The following is a 12,596-nucleotide window of genomic DNA, read 5'->3' as shown; positions in this document are numbered from 1 at the left end:
GAGTCCCTGTGGATGGTGCAGTCCCACCACACCTTATTTCTGCAGACATTTCATCTCTGAGGTTTCACCACACCTCCCAGTTTGGCCAAGCCTGGGTCTTGACTGTACATGAAGGACAAATCAGGATGTGATGCAGAGCTGTCTGGGACTGAAGGGCCATTTTAGGTGGATCTTCAAAGACAAGATCCTTACCAGTGCTACAGAAGGCGAGAAAATTCATGAAAGAATGACAAGGCATGAAAGAGTAGCAGTTAAGAAATTAACTGTGCCAGTCTTAAAGACTTTGGGCCAAGGCTTCACTTACATTTATACATGGATCAAGATAGGAGAGAATAAAAAGTGGAAGATAGTGCGGAATGGAGGAAGAGAGGGAAATGTGTGGCAGCAACCACACTATACCGTTCCCATCCACCCTTGGCAGCAAGAACAGGCAAGGTGGGCAGTGGGCTCACCAACAGCTTTCTCCCCTCCGGAGTCTGGCATTTTGGGCAGCTAGCTATTTTGGGTCAATTTGCCTAATCCTTCCCTTTATCCCGATCAAAAACCAAATCCCTCCACTCAATCTCCTTCCTGAACTCAGGACTGTCACAGGAGTTGTCTCCTGATGACTGCTGTCACTCATGTGCTCTCCTGCTTAACTGCGAGGCATTTGGTTAACACGCACTACTACAAAAACCTACCAGGTTCGTCTCATCTCTGGAAAGGATGGGATCTATACCTTACTCACCCTTTATAGCACTGGATGGACAACAGTCACTGTCTTGGCACCTTGCTCTGATTTATCTCAGCTCAGGAAAAATAGTAAAGGAGGAGCTTGTGACAAGCAGGTCTCGGAAGCACAAACCTGCCTTCTCTCACACTCTGTACTTAGAGTTTTTGGGTTATGACAGTTGCTGAGCAGCTCTTGCATGTGCTCAAGGCCAGATTTCACCCTTGATTCCTTAAAGACTTTGTAAACCTTCAATATGAACAATGCAAAGAGCCCAGGACCATTTTATCCGCACTACAGTGGCCGCTGAAAATCAATGGGCCCCAGAACTGGGGTTTGGAGGTGTGTAGTTCTGATAAGTTTTCTTTGGACCATGAAGCTGATTTTGCTCTGATCTCTGATGTTTTCATGGCTCAGCAGTCTGGTCAGCATGTTTACTGCTTACACTATCCCAGGAAACATGTTCTAGGTCAAGTTAGGCAAGAATAAAAAGTATATGTATGAAGTGATCAGTGTGTAAGGTATGTTCAACTTCATGTTCCCTTGTAGCACCTGTGGCCTCAGCTGGATTCATTAATCCCATGAACAGAAGAAATTAGGTTCATTTCTTAAAGGCTTGTGTCCTGTACCCACAAACCCTCTTCAATTTCCAATCGACTGAGTTTTCATGGACTTCCAATCCTCACATATCTCTGTCCCCCAGGATTAGGGCCTCCCTAAACCTCCCCCCCATACACTCAGTGCTTTCTCACCTACACTGTCTCCAGCAGTTGGTAGGAACTGGATATGCTGTGAGGAGGGGTTCTGCTTTGCTCCTTTGCTCCGCTCTGGTGAGACCCCACCTGCAGTTCTGCGTTCAACTCTGGGGTCCTCAGCACAGGACACACATGGACCTGTTGGAGAGGGGCCAGAGGAGCCACAGAAATGATCCGAGGCTGGAACAGCTCTGCTGGGAGGACAGGCTGAGAGAACTGGGATGTTCAGCCTGGAGAAGGCTCCAGGGAGACCTTACTGTGGCCTTTCCTTATTTAAAAGGGGCCGATAAGAATAGTTATGAACCCACAATGAGAACTTCTCCAACATCTTTGGTTCTCAACAGGATTCCATGTTGAGAAGAATCATAGAATCATTTTAGTTGGAAGAGACCCACAAGATCATCGAGTCCAACTGTTAACCTAATTCTGGCACTAAACCATGTCCCTGAGAACCTCATCTACACATCTTTTAAACACCTTCAGGGATGGTGACTCAACCACTTCCCTCGACAGCTTGTTCCAATGCCTGACAACCCTTTCAGTGAATAAATTTTTCCTAATATCCAAAGACATTGAGCTGATGGGCAGACTCACTACAGATCGTGTCATTTCCTTAGAACTTTCCTGTTTGAAAACCAGGGATAAAGCACACGATACAACCTACACAAAATAAAGGATAATTTCCTCTAACTTACACTCTTTCCAAGTACTTATAAGCTTTTACCTTGGGATAAATAGCATCAAGGGAGGTTCAGGTTGGACATTAGGAAAAGGTTCTTCACCCAGAGGATGCGGGACACTGGAACAGGCTCCCCAGGGAGGTGTCACAGCCCCAAGCCTGACAGTGTTCAAGAAGAGACTGGACAACGTCCTCAGACACACAGTGTGAACTGTGGGGTTGTCCTGTGCAGGGACAGGAGTTGAGCTCGATGATCCTTGTGGGTCCTTCCAACTCAGGACATTCTGTGATTCTATGAAATGAGAGCTTGCAGGATTTTTTCCACATGCTGCCTGGCAGAAGCAATCACTTCAAAGCAATGCTCTCGGGAGAGGGTCCTGGTGGTCCCCGGTCCAGAACTGCTGTGAGCATCAGCCAAACCACTTAGGCTATGCTGCCCCCAGGGTGATGAAGAAGGAGTCTGTCCACAGCCCCCGGCAGCAGAGATGGCCAGGCAGCCCTGCAGCAGGATCCCTGTTTAACTGCGGGTCTGCAGCAGCCAGCCGTGCTGGGAAAGATGAGGTGACACTTGTTAACAACGAAGAAAATACGTGTCCATGAGAAGTGTCTCGTTCCAGCCTCAGCCTTGGAGGAAGGAACAACCACACAAGAGCCAGCCCACTGCAATGCTCTGAATTGTTAGAAAGAGGCTCCATTTCTTATACCAGCAGAGTATCTGATAGTGGGGTGGGGGAGCAGAGATATGTGGGGTTATTTGTGAGCACCCGAGTCATTTGGATGAAGTCTGAAATGCCCCAGCAATCACTGCAGAAGTATTTTCTGCCCTTCTATCCCGTGGAGCCTTGCTATAGATCTTGTTTTGCCCTAAGTGGATGAAGTAGGTTCACACCCTTCAGTCATGCCATTGCTGATTAGAAAACCCACAACAGATAGGACAGCAACTTGCTTGAGAATAATTGCTGCGACAGGTCTTCCCATGGACATTGTAAGCTTGGGTTTGGGAGCTGGCAAAGCTACGCTTACCTGTTTCTCTGCTCAGGCAGTCTGAGCTGTGTTTTTCACATCTCTTCCAAGAGCTACAAACAATTCCAACAACAGCTGGTGGCACCAAACTTATATGCAGGACAGGACTTAACTAGGACTTACTTGTATCCTCTATGTCTGATTTTATTCCAAATGCAGAGAAAAAGAGGGACAGAGTATTGACTTATTGCTAATGCCTTAATTACATGGTTGTTTTTTTCACTACTCATGGGACTGGTGTGAGCACCAGGATGAATCCAAGTGTGAAAATAAGTGGAAACCAGCTCCCTGTGTACAACCTACTTCCATGAGAGTTCGTTTTCCCTTGGTGGCCATCCCTTGTGGCAAGCATCTGATAAATACAAGGGTAGCTTCATCCTCTACAACTATTTACCATCGGCATTCTGAACTCCTCCTGTTCTGATAAGCAGACAAGAAGAAACTGCTTTTGGAGGAAACCTGGGCAACAAAGTTTCAAGTGTGGAAACCGTTAGACCCCTGGAAAGCAGAGGTCTCAGGACGTTATACTAGATGGGTTTCATCCTGCCATCTGCAATAAGTTCTGGGGTGTTAACACCATATCCAATGCATTCTAGTACCACAGGCACAGTCCTCATCTTCTTACACTCCCACCGCTCTCCTTGACTTGTGAGATGATGATTTCCAAAGAGATATTAATTTAATGGTAACCACTACAGATCTGATCCTATGATAACGGATACTCTGCTAAGCTTTCATCTAGAAATCACGGGGGTTTTATAGGTGATTTACAAAACCCTTGGATTATGCCCAAGAATAGATTTACACTTGAATATTTGAAAATCTTGTGTGGTGAGGCCTTCTAGAGAAACAACTGGCTTTAATGTGAAATTATTTCCATGCTAGAGAATTGGCCAAAAATGTATCATTATAATTTACTATTAATTCTATGTAATAGCTAATCAGCTTTTGTAAACCAGTACAGCTCCATGGAAAATTAGTATTTATGTACTGATTTACATACCTATGGATTTGTACTCTTTAGATTTCTTCAGTAATTTCTACAGAAACATTTCTAGAAGCTTAGTATATGTGTTCTGTGTGACTTTTGCTAGTGTTTTGAGAGGTTCTACCAGTTATTTCATCTAAGTTTGAACTGCAGTTGAGAATAAATGCATGAACTCTCAGCACCACCACTTGCTATTGGATGAAAAAATGAAACATTCAAAGAGTACACAAGAAAGGTAGTGTATGGACTTTCATTAGACAGTAGTTCTACAGGATATTCATTCACTATCAGGTTGTACAGAGTAAACAGATCACTGCCAGGCTGTTAGTAGAGCATTTCTTCCATATGCTGACTGGTCTATAATAAGTGGGATTCATCATTTTTCATTGAAAACTGATGTCTTGCAATCTATGGAATAGATCAGGCTGAGATTTAACCCCCTGCAGCTCTTTATCTTCTAGCCATCACAGAAATGAGGGTGATGGTTAAGACAATGGTTCCAGCAATTCCACCAACTGTCACTCCCAGGATGTTCCCATGGACCTGCATTGACTGACACCTTTCACCCGTGAAGAAGAAGGCTTGTCCTGATGGACACCTGGGAAAATAAAGAACAGACTCACATGGATCAGGGGTTTTGTCCTGCCCTATGGGCCCACCTCAAGGTCCTCCCACTCACTCTCCTGGATGGGCAGTTCCAATTAGAGGGGTTCACATCACAATATTTGCATGCTATTTACATCCACAGAATTGAGTTTCTTTGCTTCTCCTTACAGCCCCTAGTAGAAACTGCTTACTGCAGTGAAGTTTTCTGTTTCTACTGTCCCTCGAAGACTTAGTAGCTGAGACCTCTGAGGTCTGTAGCTCTGGATAGTTATTATCTGCATTGTTTGGTTAAGAAGAAGGTCAAGGCAAGCAGGGAGGGGGTCAGTGGTACCTGCAACTTGCTCTCCCTTTCACATTCACACAGACTCCGTCGTTCTGGCATGGGTTTGGCTCACACGGGTCTCGCAGATAAGGCAACTGGTCTTGAATGGGCTCCATATCCAGGGCTGCTCTCTTCCGCCTTTCAAGAATGAGGTCTTCCATGAAGGCAGGTTGTTCAGGTCCAACAGGGACTTCAGTGTAATTGAGATGAATTATATCTTTTAAAATAGGAAAGAGAAGACAAAGACATCAGATAGGAGTGAGTGTTCTTTATACCAGGGGCTCACATGGTGCTGAGGACTGGAGGGTACTCCTTGTCTGTTTGCCCTTTACAGAGCTCTTGCACTACCACAGCAAGTTCTGCATATTTAAAGCACAAGATAGAAAATAATACTGAAATGATGGTAACTAGTTCGGTAAATCAGAGGCATTCTGTACTTTGAAAAATTATACCAAATGTGGCTGTTCTGTTTGAAAATAAACACATTGAGGATGGTCTTTTAGCATGTTCAGTGCTTAGAAATGGACGTAGCTACCAGTTAGGGTTCTTAAAGGTGTCTAAGAAGTTAACCTTCAGTAAACCATCATAATTTTAATTCCTCTGAACTCTTGGTCAACATCACCCACCTGAAACTAAGGTATGGAAATGCTTTTAAAAGTCCATCCTCATTAGAAGAGGATTCAGAGCCAGATGGCAATAGTTGCTTGAGTGTATGAAAAGAGATATAAAGGATCATTCTTTTGTTTTTGTAAGAAGAACCAGAAAGAGGGTCTTTACCATGAAATTCTGCAAAAATAATCAAATCATCATTTTTCAGGAAGCTTCTCTGTCTCAACTGGCTGTGGGATATGAAGGTATTCCACCCCCAGTTTACAGTTCTATAGCAATTGCATGAAGCATCGAATGTTCCAACAATTGATGGTTTCTCCCATATTAAGGTTCCATTAGCATCTGCAAAGAGAATATAAGTGACAAATAAGAACCACAAAGTTCTGCAGCTGGAAGTATGACATCACTTCTTTGTGCATTACAGTGTTAAACAGGATTTATGCTGTAAAATCAAGTTCAGAGCTGAAATACCCAAACAAATCACAGGCAATTGACAAATTATGGGTGCCAGCAGATCCTTAGATTATGGTCTCTTAGTCTATGTGAGAGCATTTAAATTCTACAACTCCCCTTTCACTAAGGACTAACCAACCACAAGTTATCCTTTGTTGTCACCAGGTAAGAGCTCCCTCCTGCATAAGGACACTTCCTCATCAGTTTTTAAATACCTGTGGTTTAGAGTCTAGCAGATCTTGTTCATTGCTGTGGTTCTGTTAAACATATTCTTACCTAAGGCTTGAAACTTCCTCCTGAAAAAATGTGTACTAAACTTCCACTGGAAAAAGCAAAGAGGGATGGAGATTCGTCTCTAGCATTTTATTCTGTATGAAACTCAATATTGTCCTGTTATTCTTATTTCTTCAAATTAACACATCCATGGAGAATCCTAGGGGTGAATGTGGAACTATGGTGCTACATGCTATATAAGCCTGGAGTTAAAAGGTAGCCCCTGTCTGAAATAATTAATAAACTGTAGTCTACACTCAGCCAAGCAAGACAGGCTTCAAATGCTGCAGACTGATCTCACAGGTGTTTTCAGGTATTTTTTCCTGAATACAGCTCCATTGTGTACCCGGTGCATTCAGACCATGTATGCTCAAATTAACCAAGCCTCCAAAATGTAGTTTTAACTGAAATTATTGTTTATTTAGTAAAGGAATACAGCACCTTGGTGGCATTGCACCATCCAATGGTGGTGTATCACCTATCATAAGGGGCAAACCACAGGTAGAATAGGAATCATTAGCTCTTAGGAGAACTCTGCCATTAGAGTCAAAATCAGATATCCCAGGGATTACTCATAATAATCAACCATTTATGTATAACTTTTCACAAGACTGGATATTAGGAAAAAACTCTTCACTAAAAGGGCTGTCAGGCATTGGAACAGGCTGCCCAGGGAAGTGGTGGAGTCACCATCCCTGAAGGAGTTTAAAAGATGCATAGATGAGGTTCTTAGGGACACGGTTCAGTGCTAGACTTAAGTTATGGTTGGACTCAATGATCCTGAGGGTCTCTTCCAACTGAAATGATTCTATGATTCTGCAACAGATGATCTTTTGCAGACAGGAATTCTGAGTCATAGACAGGAAAGTCATACACAGAAAAATGTCCCAAACAGGGAAATGCAGCCAAAGTTGACCAACTCTGAGTCCTACACTCAATCATTTGACTCTGATTCCTTGGCTTCCATTTTCACCATTCCTCCAGGCAGATACCACTTACCAGAGCTAATGTGATCTGTGCTCGTGGTGAAGCTTCTACTCGAGGACATCCTTTTCAAGACATCAGGGTCCTGGTCCAGCACTGTGAGTGTAGCTTGGCGGTTCAGAGCTGGCCACTCCAAAACACCATCATTCTCTCCACTGCACAAATGAAAGGCAATGCGACTGTAGCCACTGGTTCTGGAGTGGGGATACAAACTCACCCCGAAACCGTAACCCTCAGGGCTATAAAACCGGGGGCTTTGAATAACATCAGTTGTTCCATTTTCAAGGATTTGGCTGAAATTCCGAATGACCCAGACAGCTGTGGGACAGGGAGTCTCTGTCAGTGTCACATCATCAATAGCAATCCCACCAGATGAAGAGCTGGGGTCGGCCTTCAGTCCTTGGAAGAGGTACCGGAACTTCTTCTGAGCGTTGAGGGTTACGTGGGCAATTTTCCAGTTATAGTCATTATCCGCTTTGGTAAAAGGAAAGCAAAACATTGCCATCAGCATGATTACTGATATTATGAAAGAGCTTATTCCTAACTACCCACTCCAGCTGCATTGTTAGATCAACTGGAGCTCTCACAGAGTCCTGAAGGCTAGAGGTCTTAGGTTGGTATTGTGATTGTCACGTACTCACATTGCCTTATCATCTAAATGCTTTGGACAGATTGTTTTAGAATCACTTCACACACTGGTGAATGACAGTCTCTAGTATAAAGTGCAACAAGCTAAGGGCCAAGACATAACAAGTTGATGGGAGTCAATGACCCAATATCAGAATTAACTGTTGCTGCCACTTTATCAGGGGCAAGGGGTGACAGCATCAGACTGAAAGAGAGTAGATATACATTAGATAAAAGGAAGAAATTATTCACCTTGAGGGTGGTGAGGGACTGGAACAGGCTGTCCAGAGAAGTTGTGGATGCCCCATCCCTGGAAGTGTTCAAGGTCAGGTTGGACAGGGCTTTGAGCAATCTGTTCTAGTGGAAGGTGTCCCTGTCCATGGCAGAGGGCTTGGAACTAGATGAGCTTTAAGGTCTTTTCTAGCCCAAAACATTCTATGATTCTATGACTTATCCTTCCCTGCAAATCTCTGCAGCTTGACATAGGCAGGTTATCACAGGTCTTGAGTTTTGACAACGTCAACACACGACACTGTGGCAGCAGAATTTGTCCTCTTTAGCAAAATCACCCAAAGTCCGGACTCAGTTCACATTCCTAAAACTACATGTGTTTTTATATTTCCAACTACATAAAAATCAGGCTGGGATTCTTATTGACTGCGGATGAGGACAGGTGTTTTCATCTGAGCTCACTGTCAGACCATATCACAGCTAGTGGAGATGTAGTCAATTTACCTCCAGCAGAGTGTAACATAACTGAGTGTAACATAACATTCTTAGGAACGTTGTGACTTCTGCTGTGGACTACCTAAATTACATTATTAAAACCCACAGTTTCACTACTAAATGCCCTCATGTAATACCAAAATCCTTAACAAGATCGCAAGATCTTCTGGTAGCTTTGGGAAAATGTTTTAATTACTGAGCCAATCCACATGGACTCAGTAAGACAACTTTTCCTCAGGTCAACTTTTCCTCCCCTAATATTCTATATATTCCTCACATTTCCAGAAATACCTTGAAAGGTTTGAATTCTCCTCATCTTGCGAATATTTCCAGTGCCATCATCCTCTTTAAGCCAGATGACCAGCTTGTCAGAAAGGCTTCCCGTGATCTTATAGAAGAACTGGAGGCATTGTTGAGTTCTCTTTGGATAAAGAATTCGAGACTCTAGGACTGCCACCTCATTCGCCTGGCCAGAATTGGTGCTGAAGTACATGAAGTAGCCAGCATCTGTGAAGAAAATATGCAGTGTCACTGTCTTTTTCCAGATTTCCTGCTAACTGCATGGTGTAAATTTATCATTTCAACTCCACTTTTTTAGTAGGCATAAGTGTAGTACTTAACATGAACAGCAGAGGAAATGGTATGTGATAACCATCCAAGAAAGACCAGGATAAGGACAGTACCAGTAGTTTGGCATATGTATGGAACTCACTGCTGGCAGCTTGTATCAGTTTTGCATTAGCTGGTCTAGCTGGAAGTTGGATGCCTCAGGATTATCAAAGATGAGACAGAGGATTCAGTGCTGACTGCAAGTAACTAGTAGACATTTTTTTTACTAGATTTATACTGATGATAATAAAAAGATGAGATCTTAAAGATCATGCTATATTGCCTTGTAAAGATAATTTCTTATCGGTGATAAAGATAATAAAAAAGGGTTGGACACAAAACTAGCACTCTCCTGACCTTGAACATGGAAAAGATCTTTTTTTACAGCTTGCCCAAAGACATTTCAAAACATAGCTTCTCAGTTTGGGGAAATTATTTAAGAATTACTGTCCCCCTAGTTTAATTTCCCACTAAGACTTTCTGAAATGTTCCTTACTTTAGATTTGAAGTGTCTACTTTCATCCTTGTATTTACCATTTGTACACACAACTCATCTTAGTATCATATGAACTTGTAATGTAACTTGTATTTTGTTGCTTTTCTGTTATTCATTATAGTCTACAATTAAAATAAATGAAATTCTTTTAGCTATTGCGTGGAAGCGTCATCTGTTGAGAGCCTCCTGCATGGTTAGTGGAGCTGTTCAATCTGTTTATTATGTTTGCCCTAAACCTGTCGGGGAAATATTCTCCACTACCTCCTACACAGTAGCAACGCTTTCAACTCATACCCGTAGAAACCTTGCAAAAGATACCTAATTGCTTTATGCCTATGCATAACACTTCACCATAAGTTAAATTTATGTTAAACTTAAGCATGTTTAATATAAGTATGATCGCTGTTGCTCCAAGTGAGAAACAGGGCTGGGAGTCTGATTCAGATGCTTGACTTTGTTGTTGAACTTATTATGGTATCAAACCCCAAAATGATCTAGACTCTTCCTCCTTTTTTGTAAGAAAGTCAAATAAAAGCAACATTAAGCATCTATGGGAGTTAGAATATTATAATATCAGCATGGGGAAACAGGGATCAAATCCAGAGCCAGGCTGCCAGCTCCTCTTTAAATATTAGTCTGTACTTTTTCTCCTTCAGTTTAGCCAGTAATAAGTCAAAAACCCAAGAAGCTGAAATGGTTTGGGCAGAATATCATCCATTTGTGTTAGAAACCTAAAATTTGCCCCGACTTGAGATGACTGCAGAACCAGCTCTCCAAAAATGTCTGAATTTGAATGAACCAAGGTTCACTGAAGGCATCCAAAAGGAGAGGGTCTCCCTACTCGTGCAATTCATTCAGACACTCTGGAGATCCTCAGAGGCACCTGCCCCTCTCCTTTAACTCTTCAGATAACGTCAATACTTCTTTTATAGTGAGTCACTAGATGCTAAAGCATAAATGCAAGTTAAGTGTTTACTTCAGACAGATTGGATTTTACCTGGTAATCTCAAACAATTCAGATGGATTATATCTTAGTTTCAATTATACTATATGGGGAGACGGAGGAGAGAAAGAATTTAAAATATCAGACAAGGGTTAGGAGCGTGTACTTCTAGAAGCTGTCAGATGGTTTTCTCAAGTTATATTTCATTCTTGGGCCTGATCAACAAGTACCAGCATTTTATCAGAGGTTGAGGGGTTGTTCTTTCCAGTGGGTGAGTCACATAAGGGGAATAGACTACTCTGGAGTGCAGCAAGTCAAATTTTTCTTTTATCAAAGAGTAATAAAGCACAACTGGATGTGCTTTAGGCCAGGATTCCTTCACTCTGTACTTAGGCAAAATTTACTACAAAAGTCACTTCTTTCTTAGAAGTCTGTAGTAGCTTTCCCTGTCTAAATAAAGACAAATCAGGCCCTTGCTTTTCAGAACAGCCCGTTGGGATTTAATCCTAATTCTTTCTTATAAACTTGCATCTTGAGACTGTGAGTAAGGCTGAGTCCACTCTTTTCAATATTTTCTTCTTCAGAAAAATGGCAAAATTACTGTGGGAAAATTATCCTTAAACTCTCAACATAAAAGACTTTGCAGCTTTCTTCTGTTTCCAGAACAAGTCCTCCTCAGGTTTAACATCTCAATTGCTTTGTAAACACAACATTTAGGAGTGGCTACAAGTGTTGTTTCATTCTTATCATGGGGTAACATAACTCTTACTTAGACTTTGGAAGTTGCAGTAAGTCCTTTTCCAGGTTATATTCAAGTTAAGATTGTTCTTTGTCCTCTTTTATCTGGTGTGGAGGACATCCTAAACATTCCATTACTTCAAAAAGGTTCATGAGACCATGAGGGCAACCATAAACTCACACTCACAGGGCCAAGATGTATGAAAACAAAAAGAGTTTTTTGCTTAACTAGAAACATTACAACTCTGATGTTTGCTGGGTAGTGTCTTAATTATGGTCATTTAATCCTGTGTTTTCAGAATAGCCGGTGCTGGGTTTTCTCAAGGGTTGACCACAATTACAGTTCCAGAGAAGTTGTTAAAGATGCTGTATTTAAAGCACACAGACCAATACAGACATGCACAAGGGACCATTACTCCATCTAACCCTTTTCTTTTTTTCCATAAGAAAGTGTTCTGTTACTATGGTTTACCTCTACAGCGCCCAGAAAGTGTGTGGTCTTCCTCCCCATTAGCACTGCTCTGTTGATGGACCCAGTCTCGATCATCTCTGGTGCCCTGAATCATGCCACAGATATTGTCCAACTCAAAAGAACACTGGTCCAAAAAAGTGTGAGTTGAAGCTGAAAAGAAAAGGCACACATAATTACCTCCAAAGTAGTATCTTATTTAAAATAAAATTTACACTCTAATTTTGAAGGGTTTTGTTTAAACTAGTATATACATCATGTAGAGAAGGACTTAACCCATAGCAGGTGTGAGCCCAAAGACTCAAAAGAGGAAAAGTTTTAATCCCAGAGGGATTCCCTGCATAAAGAGATGAACATTTGACCACTTTGCAGAATGCTAACGAGCTCCCATGGTGCAGGTGAAGTGCAGTGAATGGTGGTGTTGGTCTTGTGCCTACTTGTAAGCCTTGGAGAGCCAGGTCATGCTGTGAAGAGCGCTGGCATTGCATTTAACCATTCCTCTGATGGAGGTTATTGTTCTCCATGGCTCACTTGTTTGCTTGTTGAGCATGAGCACCATTTAATCCATTTCAAGCAAAGTCCACCCA

The 12,596-nt window shown here is 42.2% G+C and overlaps 1 protein-coding gene across 1 annotated transcript in view; it reads right to left on the bottom strand.

Moving 5' to 3' along the window:
• Window positions 1-4,604: 4,604 nt before the first annotated feature.
• Window positions 4,605-12,596, bottom strand: part of MEP1A (meprin A subunit alpha) — a gene marked incomplete at both ends in the record, with an annotated part of 28,482 nt that continues 20,490 nt past the window's right edge. The window contains 6 exons of the mRNA XM_080342890.1: window positions 4,605-4,752; window positions 5,092-5,299; window positions 5,860-6,033; window positions 7,417-7,875; window positions 9,046-9,261; window positions 12,013-12,162. Of these exons, the coding sequence (XP_080199016.1) occupies window positions 4,605-4,752; window positions 5,092-5,299; window positions 5,860-6,033; window positions 7,417-7,875; window positions 9,046-9,261; window positions 12,013-12,162 (1,355 nt within the window). The remainder of the gene's footprint in view (window positions 4,753-5,091; window positions 5,300-5,859; window positions 6,034-7,416; window positions 7,876-9,045; window positions 9,262-12,012; window positions 12,163-12,596) is intronic.

The sequence above is a fragment of the Nesoenas mayeri genome (assembly GCF_963082525.1).
Source record: "Nesoenas mayeri genome assembly, chromosome: 3".
Lineage (NCBI taxonomy): Eukaryota > Metazoa > Chordata > Aves > Columbiformes > Columbidae > Nesoenas > Nesoenas mayeri.
This window is presented reverse-complemented; position numbering and strand designations above follow the sequence as displayed.